This window comes from Megascapheus bottae, chromosome 15 (genome assembly GCF_031878675.1).
Source record: "Megascapheus bottae isolate mThoBot1 chromosome 15, mThoBot2.hap1, whole genome shotgun sequence".
Lineage (NCBI taxonomy): Eukaryota > Metazoa > Chordata > Mammalia > Rodentia > Geomyidae > Megascapheus > Megascapheus bottae.
The window spans coordinates 19,445,063-19,460,915 of NC_143523.1; the positions used below are offsets into that span (position 1 = coordinate 19,445,063).

General features: G+C 40.4%; 1 protein-coding gene across 1 annotated transcript in view; it reads right to left on the reverse strand.

The window, feature by feature from the left end:
- The window catches only part of Cfap58 (cilia and flagella associated protein 58), a 90,336-nt gene that overhangs the window by 62,939 nt on the left and 11,544 nt on the right, over nt 1-15,853 (reverse strand). The window contains exons 6-9 of the mRNA XM_090345934.1: nt 15,207-15,344; nt 11,896-12,055; nt 10,742-10,824; nt 7,145-7,336 (exon numbers count right to left, since the gene is read on the reverse strand). Coding sequence (XP_090202060.1) covers nt 7,145-7,336; nt 10,742-10,824; nt 11,896-12,055; nt 15,207-15,344 — 573 coding nt within the window. The remainder of the gene's footprint in view (nt 1-7,144; nt 7,337-10,741; nt 10,825-11,895; nt 12,056-15,206; nt 15,345-15,853) is intronic.

A 15,853-nucleotide genomic window follows, 5' to 3' on the forward strand; every position in this document is an offset into this window, starting at 1 on the left:
TCACCCCCCTCTTTCATCCTTCCTTCCCTCTTTTTAAACAATTTCATTGTTCTATTTACATGCAGGTTTTATTATTCTAGTTACATGTATGCAAATAAAATATTTTGTACAACATTCCCCCTTCATGGGTCTTCTTTCATTCTCCTGGGACTCCCTCCAGCAGAGCCTGTTTTACTTTCTTATCATTCATCCCTTCATTTATTAATATCTATTCACAATGGTATTTTATACATGCGTCTATTACAATTTAGCCAGACTGACTCACATTGTTCTTTGCCTGTCCCTACCTCCCCCTACTATACAACAGTAGACAGATTCCTACTGCCATTATGTACAGAGATACAATGTATTCTAGTATTATTTCCCTCTCTCCTTCTCTATCCCCCTTCCTCCCCTTTACTCTCCTAAATAATACTTTGCTTTTTATTGCTCAGTAGTATCTTCTAGAAATCATCTGAACTAGCTCTAATTCATTCTAGTTAAAGGTGTGTAATATCCTACTATAAAATCAACTATGCAACCATGTCCCGCTCAAGCATCAATCTCTCCCTTTTTTCTCTTGCCATTCTGAACCAGAACGCATTTTATACATGTGTACCCGTACACTTGTGTTGTTCCTTCTGAGGGGTAGACTCCCAGCAGTGGGATGGCTGGCTTCAAAAGACTTGGATATTTTTAGCTTTCATAGATACTGCTAGATTGCTTTCCAAAATGACTATAACATTTTACATTTCCACATCACCAGCAATGGTTTTCTTAGTAGAAACTCTCTGGATAACCCTTCTTTGGTCAGTCTAGATTGTTTTCTTAATGTACTGTTGAATTCAATCTGCTAGAATTCTGTAAACACCTTCCTAATGGATAGAGGCCTATGGCTTTCTCTTCACTTCTGTTTTAATATCAAGATTTCTTCTGCTAGTTTCATGAAGTGAATGAAGGACCTAGCCCTTCATTCATTCACTCACCCATTTTTTCATTCACTCAATGAACACTGATGACAGGCCAATGGAAAAGCAAATTCCTGTACAGAGAAATATAACACTTCCCTGCACTTTACTGTGTGACTCCACTATGAAATGCATAACCAATGACTGGGTATAACTAGTTACTGAGAGATGCACAGGATATTACATGAGAACCAAAATGCTAGAGTTTATTTTTTTCATATATTTTTTATTGTAATTAATAGAAGGGTTACATGATATTTGCCAGATAGATGGTGCAATAATTCCCAGACATTGATACCCTTTCACATGTCTTGGTCCCCATTTCCCTCCTCCCACCCACCCCCCCCCTCATCTTGTTTTCCCCCTTTCCCTATCCAATTTCAGATTAGTGGAGAGTTTCTTTTTCTTGTTTTCTTTTATTTATTTTATTTATTTATTTTTTGACATTCAAGGTGCTTGGACTTTTGGCCTGGGCACTGTCCCTGACTTCTTCAGTTCAAGGCTACCACCCTACTCCTGGGTCTGGGCATTGTTCCTGAGCTCTTCAGCTCAAGGCTACTGCCCTACCTCTTGAGCCACAGTGCCACTTCTGGTTTTCTAGTAGCTTTGAACCACAGGCTGGCTTTTGTGGGCTGGCTTTGAACCACGATCCTCAGATCTCAGTCTCCTGAGTAGCTAGGATTACAGGTGTGAGCCACTGCACCCGGCTAGTGGAGAGTTTCTTTCTGAGGACAGACCTACACATCTTTTATAACCAAGCAACCAATATTATAGGTTTACATAATCTGTGAGAATTGGATTCCTATCCATTTTGTGTTGAAACTGAACAAATGAGTCGAGAATATATACACATTCAGTGATGAGTGGTTAGTTAGGGTCTGGAAGGAAAAGAAAAAAGCTAGAAAACCAAAGACAAGGAGGGCAAGAGAAAAAGGCATATGGAGGGATCTGAAATTAAGAAGAAATCTTGTTCCTTCTCTCTGAATTTATTTAATCTATGTCTTTAGAGCCCTTAAAAGTGAGTAACAAGAACCAGGCACCAGTGGCTCATGCTTGTAGCTACTGAGGAGGCTGAGATCTAAGGATCATGGTTCAAAGCCAGCCCAGGAAGTAAAGTTCATGGGTCTTAATCTCCAATTAGCTACAAAAAAAAACTGGAAATGGATCTGTGGTACAAATGGTAGAGAGCTAAATTTGAGCAAAAAAAAAAAAAAGGTTAAGGATAAACCAGGTGCCAGTGGTTCACAACTGTAATCCTCACTACTCAGGGGGCTGAGAACTGAGGATTGCGGTTCAGAGCCAACCTGGACCCAAAAATCCATGGGACTCTTATATCCAATTAACCACCAGCAAACTGGAAGTGGTGCTGTGGCTCAAAGTATTAGAGCACTAGCCTTGAGCTGAAGAGCTCAGGGATAGCATCCAGGCCCAGAGTTCAAGCCCCATGACTAACCAAAAAAAAAAAAAAGTTAGGGATAGTGCTCAGGTACCAAGCAGACTTCTGGCATAGCAGCACTGGTAATAAAATGCGTATTAGGAACTAATATAAAACCCAAATAAGATACCAGTCACCTGTTCTGTCATTTGATTACAAAAAAAAAAAAATCTGGCATTTGATGTTAAGGAAAGCCACGCTCTTAACCTAAATCTCAACCTTTTTATGGATATGACATCACCCTCATTGAGGGTCAATGAAATGAAGAGATTAAAAATACTTTGAACAGCATCGTCAGCATTCAGAATATCAAGCGGCACATCAGAGAAAAAATTGCTTGTTCAATCACTTCATGAGATGTTAGAACAAGAATAACCCTTTTCACAGAGAGAATAATACCCCCAGAGAAAGGAGGTAGGCAAGGACATTTCTTTTCTGAGCACCTTGCTACACACAACAGTGCACAAACTCACAAACTTGTCTCTGGATTCCTGAAGCTGAGAGTAATAAGAACCCATCACAATACCAAAAAGATCAAAGGAAATTAAGTGAAGTTGACAATGAAAAATAACACGTACTGAAACTAAAGGAAATGGCAATTTACAGAGCAATTTATTTCTGTGTGGGGACTCAATTTATTTTGATAGAAATCATTCAAACCAATGTCATACAGAAGTTCACAGCCTGAAAACTTGCAAAATTTGTAGAGTGTTAAATAGTAGTCAAAACTCTTATCACCACATGAAAAGTGATGTAGCCGAGGTGAGGTGCCAGCTGTGAGGCTGTAGCTTAATTAATGGATTATGTTTTCAGATACCCAAACCAACTCATGAAATAAATTACACTCAAACATTGGAAGTTTTATGACAGGTAGAAAATCACAGCTCCTATTATCTGCAGGCCCACTTCAAAGAAGCCCAGAAAATGTTTACAGTGCAGAATAAGTTTTTGGTTTGTTGTTGCTGTTGTTGTTGTTGTTGTTGTTTTCCCAGTCCTGGGGCTTGAATTCAGGGACGGGCATCGTACTTGAGCTTTTCCAAAGCTAGCACTCTACCACTTGAGCCACAGCACCACTTCTGATTTTTTTCTGTGTATGTGGTACTGAGGAATCAAACCCAGGGCTTCACGCATGCTAGGCAAGCACTCTACCACTAGGCCATGCTCTCAGCCCCCAGAATAGGTTTATAACCTACTTCTCTCCCCTCCCCCCACCTTTTTATTTACTTTCAGCTAAAACAACTTGCCAAACCTACCAATAGAAATAAGAGTGAGATAACGAAAGTAGAGCATTAGTCTTGAACTCTATAGAGTTCAGGGACAGCACCCAGGCCCAGAGTTCAAGCCCCACAAGAGAGAGACAGACAGACAGACAGACAGACAGACAGACAGACACACACACACACACACACACAAACAGACAGAGACAGAGAGAGACAGAGAGAACTTGGATTGCAAAACTATAAACAAACCCCAACATCACATAAACTGAGTCTGGATAAGAAAGTAGGTCATTGAATTTAGTACCCTTTAACTTCCAGTTGATGAAAATATCAGTACAAGGAACTTCTCCAATAAGTTCTTCTGACTCAGTGTCAATGCTGACAATGCCATTATTTTCAAAATGAAAACTGAAAAGCTCACACTCAGAAAACAAAAGGGACTGTGTGGCCATGCATGGTAAATTTTATCTTCCCTGGTTTTCTTTAGTTCATCATCTACCATCAATTTAGAAAGGTATATCTATGCTTGGTTCTAAATGAGAGAATATACATTTGTGTCATCATGTTAGTATCTAGCAGATAGTAATTTGATCATAAGTAAATGCTGATTCTTGTGATAGGTGAATACCATATGTTATATCATATGATAGGTGAATTTAGGTACTTGTGCTATAATATAAGTATTTAAAAGGCAGTTTTTATAGGAATCAAATCTGGTTCTGCAGGAAGTAGTAATGTACAAGACTCTTCTTTTATGATGACACAGAAAGTTTCTCATGCATGTAAGTCCCCCAAAGCCTTCCTCAGAGTTTTACCCAATTGAAGATTATATAAAATTCAAATAACTATCAAAGAAGCAAGAGATTTAGTACATTATGAAGATATCTACCTACCATATCTACAGTATTTCTTAATCAACTTTGGTTTTGTTTGCCTGATGCTAAGCCCTTAAAAGTACATTATTATTCATTTCTTAGAACCTCTGTAAAGAAAGCTTTGCTTGACACTATTATGGGCAAATAAGCAAAAAGCCAAGAATTGTGTAGGTAAAAGATTTGTTGCTAAAGAATGCTTTGGGGAAGGTAAAACTTCTGGGAGGAAAATGACACAAGTTTGTTATTTAGGATGAATGAGGATCAAAATCAATAATGTACAAAATAGATTTAATGATGAACTAGATTTTGCAATATCTAGAGATTATAAACATTCAAAAAGGAGTACGTAAAGTGGATGTGCTTCCTCATTCTTCCATTTTTCTGAATCATAAAATTCAGAGTGCAACATAGGAAAAACAAGAAAAAAATTCTAGAGTAAATTATCTTGTGGTTCAGATTACCTTGTATTCCCTCTCCTTGTCTTATAACCTCTTGAAGTATTTTTTCTTGCATTGCTGATTGACCAGACTTGGTCATGTGACTTGCTATAGCTAATGAGATATCAAAATATTAGTATACACAGGTGTGTCTTTGTCTTGCTTCCAGAAAACTCTTTCCCACTATATCCTTCAGGCTCAGTTCTACCATCAAAAAGCAATGCTCTGTATGGCTTATCTCTTTTTTTTTCATATATTTTATTGTAATTAATAGAAGGGTTACATTATATTTGCCAGATAGAAGGTGCATTAATTCACATACATTGATACCCTTTCTCATGTCTATGGCTTCTCTCTTAACAATGATTTTAATATTTTGCTGGAGTCCTAAGATAATCTTAAGAGTTTGCAGCTACTACACTGACTTTGTTTCCCCACATTGTTCTGTTGTCTTTTGTTTTGTTTTGTTTTGTTTTGTGGCCTCGTTATATAGCCCAAGCTGGCCTTGAACTTCTACCTCCTGAGTTCCATAAAAACAATATGTAGAATCACCATTCTGTGAACTAAGAAATCCCATCACCTTCCTGATTTCAAGAACTCCTGAAGGAATTCTGATTGTAGCTCTGGTTTCCTGTTTCTGTACCTTTCTAGATTCTCCATGAACATTTGTCTTGTGCACATTCTGTCACTTTCTTAGGATGAGTCACCTCAGAGCCTATATGCTCGCCCCTCCCAAAGTATGATCGCCACAGCTGGGCCAATGTAGCAGATGCCGCCAAAGGAAAATGAGTAAGTCACAGAGAGGTACTTACAATGAAAACTGGCAAGATTAAAATTGGCCATCCCTGTTCTCCACACCTAATCCAGCTGTCCTGCCCCAAAACTCTACCACCTGATAGGGTTGGTTTCCTTGTGCTTGCTCTCCTCTAGAACTCCTTCCTATTTCACCCAACCCTTTCTCAATTCCTGTGTCTTCTCTTGTGTTGTTTCTATTCTGCTCTGCTTGCTGGGGTGGCACCTTCTATACCAAAGCAAGTTCTAAGGTATTTCACCAAAGGCCATTCTTTCCAGTGGAGAAAGCCCTTCTGCTGGGATGTATAGCACTGGTCGCCTGGTTCTCAGCTCTCCAGGTTCAGGCTGAACTACTCTACCAGCCTTCCTGGGCCTCCAGCCTGTAGGCAGCAGATGGTGGCATTTCTCAGTCTCCATGATGACATAAGCCAGTTCCTCCTACTTGCTCTTCAGCTTTCCTGAAGAACGCTGACTAACACATGCAATGACACGTATCAGTGATCCATTGTTGGGGAGTACAGACCCTGAGTCACCAAAGAGGCAGGCGGAAGGTGTGAAGCATCTTTCCAGTTGCTCTCAGGTTTGGTCTTTGAAGAAGCAAATGGAAAGAACCAGGAGTGGAGGTGCAAGTTTTTCCCAATTTAACCATGTTGTCTTTAAAATTCTGTTCCATTTTGTTGTCTTTTATATTGACATCAAGCTTTACGTCGGCCTTGGGTTTGATACTGGGAGAATATTTGACGTATGTCTGAACCTTTATTGACATTTAACAAGTTGAAGACAGCTTGAGAAATGCCATGCCAGGGATAGCCACAGTTCCGCAAAGGAGGAAGTAACTGGCTCTTAGGAGGGAGCCAGAGCAGGCTTGAGTGAGCATCTAAGTTTTGAAGGATGTCGTGGAAAGAAGGGAAGGTGTTTCCAGGGAGAATGGAGAGCTTGAGCTCTAGTGTTTGGGTCAACGTATCCCCACTCCTGTGCTGTGAATACACCAGGCTACCAAGGTGCTGATTCCACCACGCACGGGACAGCCAGTGTGGGACCATAGCTTCCAGGTTCATCCCTTCCTGCCCTAAACAACCTCAGTCCTTGCTCCCCTATGGCAGACACATGTAATTTTCTCCAAGTGTTGTCATGTGGACCCAGGGAACTGAAAGGAAACTGAGCTTTAAAGCCAAAGTAGCACCTAGGCAAGATGTCACCCCGGCAAGATACTGCACAGCACCAGAGGGAGAGCCTACGGGATGCAAGAAGACAGAGAAAGCAGAAAAGACTGAGACCAAGACCATTTCCCAATGGAGACCACTATGAGCTCTAGGACCACTTTCATTCTGTTTGACCCACTCTAAAGTCTGCCTGACAACCACCTAAACACACCATTCTGACACCTGTCTGTGATAAGCAGAGCAAAGAACATCCACCGCCTACCAGAGAGACTAACCTTCTGGGTGAGATCGCTGGCTTCGTTGATGTACCGATCACGCTCCTTTTCCAACTGAAAGATAATCTTTCTCTGCTTCTGGGCCTCTTCCTTGTAGGTCTGGATTTCTTCCTCCAGATTCTTCTTGGCTTTCTCATGGAGTCTTGCCAGTTCGATCTGCTTCTGGGTTGCACTGATTGCCTTAAGCATATTCTAAAAATACAGGTGATAAGCCAAATTTCTGACAGTCTTCGAGAACTATCCCTACCTTACCCTTAAAATATGAAATGACTTGTCTTTTTTTTAAATCATAGTGTTCTCTACAGATAATCAAAGCTTATTATATGAATTGTGTACATGGCACTTTCAATGCACACAAAACTACAGGAAGCCATCGTAAGATTCCCTGGGAAAGAGCTCTAGGTTGCCCCCATGTGTGGCTAGGAAACAGAAACTGAAGGGTTACCTGTTCGTACAACAGGAAAGTGGCAGAGTCAGGGTTGGATCCTGGGGCTGGCTGACTCCCAAAGTCTGTGATTTTACCCTCATTCTATCTCCAGCCTTTATCTCATGAGTCTAGAACAACTGGACTAGGAGTGTGTCTTCATGGTAGAACGCTTGCCTAGCATACATGGAGGCCTGGATTTGATTTTTAGCATTGAAAAAAATCTCTAAGACCAAAAAGTAAAATAATAAAATAAGTAAAAAATAAAAATGCCTGGGCACCAATGACTTGTGCCTGAAATTCTAACTACTCAAGAATCTGAGATCTGAGAATCAAGGGTTGAAGCCAGCCTAGGCAAGAAAGTCTGTGGACTCTTATCTCCAATTAACCACCAAAAAGTCATAAATACAGCTGTGCCTCAAGTGGTAGAACCCTAGCCTTAAGCAAAAAAGCTCAGTAGTACCATGCAGGCCCCAAGTTCAAGCCCCAGGACTGGAACTAATAAAAATTAATTAAAATTAAAATGCAGATGTGTAGAATTAACACATCATCCAATGACATCACTCATGCGTAGACTCCAAAAGGCAATGCGAGGCAATGAAAGCAAAAGCATGTACATGAATACTCATATATAGTAATGCTATTTTAAAAGCTTAAAAATGAAACCAACTCAAAACCTCTACCAACTGATGGGCATAAACAAAGTATCGTATGCCCATACAATAGAATATTATTCAGCACAAAGAAAGGACTTGACATATCAATGCATGCAACATTGAAAATTACTGTTCTAATAGAAAGATTCTAGACACCAAGGTCACATCATGTATGATTCTATTTGTGCCAACATTCAGAGTTGTCAAGTCCATAGAAACAGAAAGCAGATTCATAGTCGCCAGGGGTGGGAGGAGGCGGAATGGGGAGTGATTGCTAAAAAGGTACAGGATTTCCTTTTGTGATGGTAAGCATCCATGATGCTGATGGTGGTAGCAAAATACTGTGACTGTCACTCATGACAAATGCTGCATTTGTGTGAATTTTACCATTATACATATGAAATTATCAAAAAAAAAGTGCATGGCCATGATCCGGTCTAGTAGACCAGATCTGACTGAGTAGAAAGCTGAACTGGTGGTTTCTGGTGGTGGAAAGGGTTTTCTGCAACATGGTAAACACCTTGTCAGGTGAGTCCACTTCCCCTTCTGTGACTAAAGGGACCCAATGACATTCCCCTGAAAGTTTAGAAATGGGACCTTCATTTTGGGGTGGTACTGAGAATGGAGCCTTAGATCTCCACATGCTCTACCGTTGAGCTGCCTCTTTCAAATGTTCACAACTTAACAAAAAAAAAAAAAAGATGAACTTGGTACCCCTTAGTGGTGGCTATTGTTCTACTATGTGGCTGGAAGTTAAGGAGAGACAGACAGACTGACTGACTGATGAGATAGACTTCACTGAAAAAGGAATAAAACAAAAACTGGGCCAGGGACAATATATTAGAGAGAAACTATCATACCCAGAATGCTGGGGCCAGGCTTCTGTCACTTCCTGAGCTCCTACACAAGACTCTGGTGCTCAGGGACCATGCTGAGCCTGGCTAGATGACCCAAATAGACACACCACCCACTGGACATCGATGAGATGATGACACTGAAGAAGTTCGCTTTATTTTCTGGTATCAAATTTGAGCATTTAAGCATTTTCACAAAAGACCAAATCATTTCAACAGGGTTTTACAAGAAACAAGATGCTCATGTAGCTGTTTGTCAAAACCTCACAGGTGCCACTCAGTGACAATGACATTTCACATGCATTATCACTAAAGGTTCCTTGCAAAATCGTAGAGCCCACTGAGAATACAATGGCTAAGGGAAAACACCATTTTAAGGTACTGCTTCCCTAAGGGAGAAACTAACATTAAAAAAATCAAATAAAGGAATATAAAGTTACTGGGTATCTCATTGCTAATATGCATGAATTTACAAAATAAACAGTTTCCCGATTGTTAAAAAAAATTAAGAGGAGAAGACTGGTCTCCTATTTCCAGACTCCTGCATAGTCTACCTTAAGCAAGAGGGATCTATTCTGTCATCATGTGTTCAATTCTAGACAGCATGAAAGAATGAGGGAGCCAGGTACCAGTGGCTTCAAGCCTGTAATCCTAGCTACTCAGGAGGCTGAGATCTGAGGGCTGCAGTTGGAAGCCAGCTGGGAAGCAAAGTCTATAAGGCTCATCTCCAATTACCCACCACCTCCAAAAAGAAAAAGAAAAAGCCAGAAATGGAGGTGTAGCTTACGTGGTAGAGTGCTAGCTTTGAGCAGAAAAGATCAGCCACAGTGCCTAAGCCCTGACATTCAAGCCTCAGGACCAGAAAAATAAAAAAGAGGGAATTAATGAACCAAGGCATTTCTACTCAGATGAGCTGTAGCCATCTTCTCCAAAGCCATCCATTCAGCCTCTCCCCACCCAGCCTATACCTCCTTCTCTGGAGGAATTCCCTAAATAGGAAAGTTTGCTTTGCATCCTTGAAAGCAATCAGTCTAAGTGAGGTCAATGGAAAGAATCTTCTAGAAGGAGGAGGGTAGAAAAAGAGGTCCCTGCCTTTAATGGAACCTCTGCAGGATTTCAAGCAATTCCAATCCCTCCCTCAGCTTTGGACCACCATGAACTCAGAGACCAGAAGGGAGACAGGGCTGGATGGGTTACAGCCATTCTGACGAGCCAGACAAAGGAAGGGCTAGACATGGCTACATCACCAACTAGCTGTTTTCATCCCTAACACCTTGAAGTCAATACTTAATTAGCACTCACACTTATAATCTTTGGATTACAATTTTCTGATTTTAATATCTATAATTTACAAGTTGTAGATTATAGATATTAAATTCAGAAAATTTGGTCAGCTGCTCAGAATGCCACATAACACACTAGCAATGAAACAAAATCCATTGAACACTCAGGGGCTTACATGCTAATTCTCCAAAGTCCTTTTGTGCCCATTGGTGGTGATATACTTTCAATTCAGGGTGTTTAGAGGAAAGCTAAGCACTGTTATTTATGCTAATCTACTTCTATCTGCCTCCAAGGTTTTTTTTCCTCCAAATAACAGATTCCAGGCAGATATTGTTTCTCTAGAAAAAGATATGTGCCATTGTCATTAAAACAAACGCACCTTATTTAGTATGTCCCTTTCTCTCAGAAGCTCATCCATGGCTTTCTTATCAAGTTCTGCTTGTTTCTTTGAAGTCTCCACCTCTAAGTCACCAAATAGAAAAAAGAATAATGAATGTAGTGTGAGCCTAAAAGAGAATCCTGCCAAAACCAAACTGACTTCAGTTTAAACACACACACACACACACACATACACACACAAAACTGTATAGCTACCTGGTTGTAGCTATTTAACTGTGCATTGACCTATAATCTTCATGACTGTAAAGTGTGTTACCTGTCCCACTAAACAACTGGGAAAGGGGACTGAGAGAGCTGAAGCCATGTGACCAAGAGATGACAGGACTAAAAGCAGAAATTTTGTTTCTCTAACCAAATAACCCTTATTCTTCTTAATCTTTTTCTTATCATACAAGTAAGCAGAAATATAGACTAAAGTTAGAAATACAGATAAGCTAAAGAGAAAAAAACTGATGAACTAGAATCTACTTAAGATTTTGAAGTATCTCTTTGAGGTGCTTTTCCTATGCAAATATGTATTTATATTTTTTAGAGTTCTTTATGTACCCTAAAGGTACAAACAATTAAGTCTTTAGTATAGACTCTGTTGCTATGTAAGAAAATGCTAATTTTTGGCTCATTGACTTGCATTGTTAGCTTTAAGAGTTTCAACAATTAACAGGACACTGGTAGCTCATTCCTATAAGCATAGCAACTCAGGAGGTAGAGATCTAAGGATTACATTCAAAGCCAGTCAGCCCAGGCAGAAAAATCCAAGAGATTCTTATCTCCAATTACCCAGCATAGAGCCAAAAGTGGAGGTGTTGGCTCAAGTGGCAGAAAACTAGCCTTGATAGGAAAAAAAAAAAACAAGGGAGAGCTGCAGGTCCTGTGTTCAAGCTCCAATACTGGTACCAAAAGAGAAAAAGAAATGTGCCTACTGATTTTCTAGTGGGCTGGGAGGATTTTGGCAGTTTGAATGTTGTGTTGATTATTTGGCACGATGTGTGTTTGAACACACAGGACCCTAGGTTGCAAGACAACAATCACTAATGATAGGTTCATAAATTAATCAAGTGAAAAATGGCTTACCTAAATGATGCTAAGCAAAATGAACTCCAAGATATGGAAACAAGAAAAAAAAGAATGGCTTACCTCTCTCTAATCCTAAGATCTGATTCTTTAAGGTTTCCTTTTGCTGCTCTATTTCCCCCTTTTGATCTTCGATCAAGTGCAGTTTCTTGTGGATTTGTTCTCGAATTTTGTTCAGCTTCCCAATATCCACTCGCATCTGATGGATTTCTTCCTCTTTGGCCTGCAATTAGCAAGAGAGAATTGACTGGGAATGCAAAGTAAGTAAAGGGCCAGGGACTGACAGAGGATAAACTCCAAACCAATCAAAGCCAAGTCTTCCGATGTCAGCGTAAAGCTGCTCTGAGATTAAATCCAAACACGGGGTGTTTGGTTTTGAGAGAAATTGAAAAACTCTGCTCACTGAGGAAAATATTCAGCTATATAAAGTAAAAATAATAAAAAGGCTGGTATCTCAAGTGAGCATCTCATTGTGGACTCAAACAAGGAGACTGAGTAGTTGCACAAATACATGACCTGTGCATGCAAATACTATCAGACATACTATCAAATACTGAAGCATTCTTCTGGCCTCACAGGGCCACTATAGTCCAGTTACCAAGACTAAATAAGTTCTCCTAGTTCCTTAAAGTCTGTCAGTTGAGTGTACATTCAGACCGATGGGCAGAGCACAGGTTGGCATTGCCTATATCAGAAATAATCCGAGCAAAAGAAATCTCCAGATTTTCGTCTGTGGACTTCAAGTTTTATAGATTTTTTTTACTATTCTTTAAAAACAAAACTGTGCCATTAGAAATGACTGAAAAAGCAGTCAAGGATTTGTCTGCAATCATTTGCAATTATCTTGAGAAGGAAGAGACGGGAATTGGCTGTGCAGAGTATTGCTAGACACCAAATCTCATGGGGCTAGGATCTTGTCACAGGGATATTCAAGCTTTCCAGGTATCCTGTTTGTCTTACCAAGGTATAACTTAGTGAGTTTTTCAGCTCTAGTTTTATCTTAGTGGCTAATACACTGTGATTTAAGTAGTTACTTCATCTCTGCTTCCAGATGAAGTGTGTCTAAATCAACATACTCTGGATTGTTTTCAAGGTTCCTCCACCTCACCCCACAGAGTTCAGTTTAGTTGACCTTAAAGCCCTTTTTCATTCTGGTTCTGTAGTAATCCACACTCCCTGCTTAGACTTCAGGCATCCTAGAAACCTCTAGGATGCACACAAACCAAGGTAGAAATGTGCAAATGTACTTTCATTAGATTTATTAGGCACTGGGGACTCCAACCTATAATCTTAGTTACATTTTGATGGTTGAAACATAGAGGACTTAGGTTCAAAGCCAGCCAAGGCAGAAAAGTATTCTAGTCAAGCTCTCCAAAACTATCATCAAAAGGTTATGCTGTTAACTCAAAATGGATCTAAGACCTCAATATCAGACCAGAAACCTTGAAACTGCTACATGATAGAGTTGGAGAGACACTGGAACTCATAGGCACAGGCAACAAATTCCTGAACAGAATCACGGGGTCACAACAGATTGGAGAGAGACTCAATAAATGGGACTACCTAAAAATAAAAAGTTTCTGCACAGACAAAAACAAAGACTTTCTTAAAGTAGAAAGACTACCAACCAACTGGGAAAAGATATTTGCCAATAATACATCAGACAAATGCTTTATATCCAGTATCTACAGGGAACTCAAGAAACTAATCCCCCCCGCAAACCCAACAAACCAATCACTAAATGGGCAAGGGAACTAAAGAGAGAATTACCAAAAGAAGAGGTTAAAATGGCAGAAAAGCATACGAGAAAATGCTCATTATCCATGGTCATAAAGGAAATGCAAATAAAAACAACCCTAAGATATCACCTTACCCCAACAAGAATGGCCAAGATTTTGAACTCAATGATAGATGCTGGCGGGGTTGTGGAGATGCTGGTGAGATTGTAAACAAGTTCAGCCACTCTGGAAAGCAGTGTGGAGGTTTCTTAAAGAACTGAAAATAAACCTTCCCCACGATCCCGCCATACCACTCCTGGGCATCTATTCTGAACATCATAATCCAAGATAAGATAAGGACATTATAACCCAAGATATGATAAGGACACCTGCTCAGCTATGTTCATCTCTGCACTATTCACAATAGCCAGGTGATGGAAACAACCCAGATGCCCTACTGCAGATGAATGGACACAGAAGATGTGATATATATATAGATATACATAGATATACATAGATATATATAATGGATATATATATATATATACAATGGAATTCTACATAGCCAACAGACAAGATAAAATAATGGCATTTTCAGGGAAGTAAATGACTCTAGAGCGAATCATGTTGAGTGAGACAAGACCAAGGGAACAAAAGGCGCATGGTATCCTTAATATGTGGCTATTAGATCCAAACAGTACAAGAGCGAGGACTCAATATTTGCGTACCCAATGTTATGGACATGGTACTGGAATTATAAACACAACTACATAGACATAAAAATTTATGACTCTACAGACATGTTTTATTTCATAGATTAATAAGTATCTATGACATACATAGATATGTTCTAAAATCTAAGTGCCGGTGATTGTATATAGAGATTCCCTTCTTGAATACTTGTTTGTTAAATGCGTCATTTGAAATATGATGTAAAAATCAATGTTAATAAATTCTTTAATAAAAAAAGGTTATGTGGAGGAATGGATCAAGAAGTAGATCACCAAGCCGGACGTGGTGGCTCATGTCTGGATTCCTACTACTCAGGAGGCTGAGATCTGAGGATCACAGTTCAAAGCTAGACCAGGCACTGAAGTCCATGAGACTCTTATCTCCTATTAACCACAAGAAAACCAGAAGTGGACGCTGTAGCTCAAGGGGTAGGGCAGTAGCCTGGAGCTGAAGAGCTCAGGGACAGTGCCCAGGCCCAGAGTTCAAGTCCCACGACTGAAAAAAAAAATCAGAATTCTGGATGCAAATGGCTAATAGGGGTGGTCGTTGCCTCAGCCCTCCCATCCTACCTCCTCTGCTGAAGTCGTCCAACAGCAGCTGAATCCTTTACTACTCACACATGCAGGATGGTTCTAACCGGGGGGCCAGTGGGTACTTGCAAAGCTAATTACACAGCTGAACATCTGAGCGAGCTTTGGAAAGCATTTGCATAAGCCTATGATCAATAATCAGTTTTGTAATTTTGTAAGAATGGAAGTTAGCAGGCTGCCTGCTTCCGGGCATAAAGCAATCATTATAGTCCTACACCTGCTTCTTCCTACAGCTAATCATTTATGCAACCAGGGGCTCAGCCACTAGGCAAACCTAACCGCCTGGGGACTGAGGATGGCAGCGCTAGGGACAGACTTGGCACTTGGTATTTACCTTGAGCTCCAGCGCCTTCTGCTGGTTTTCCTGGGCCAGCTGCTCACAAGTCAAGGAGTGCTGCTCATTCTCTTGCTGAAGTTTGGCGTTCCGCATCTGAAACTGCTCCAGTTCCTTAGCCGCCCTCTCGTTCAGTATCTGCAGGGGCAGGAAAGGCAGGAGCAGTCTTTTTAATCTGATTAGAGTGTGTCTGTGAATGCACACAGGAGCCCCCTAAACCTCCAGGAAAAATAACAGCAACCACAACTTTTTTTTTTAATGTTTGCACAAACTGTTCTTTATTCCAGATGAAACTACTAACGCACTGAAATACAATGAATGTCAAGTGGTTGAGAAAATCCTGCTTTCTAATGAATGACGCAGGGAGCCTCTCCTCTCCAACCCCAGCCCCCCCAGAAGAGCCTCTGGAAGTCTTGTGCACAGGTGGTGGATAAATATTTTAATGCCTGTTTGCCTTTTGGCAGGCTTTGCATATGCAAGAATTGCTATAATCACCACAAATGAGCTACAGATTCAAATAGGTTTTATCAGCTGTGGGACTCTGAAGCTGAATCTTGCAAGTAAATCCAATATTAACATGCCTACAACACTTCCCAGCCCCAACACAGAGACACTCCCCCTCCAACCCAACTGAAGTGGACACCATG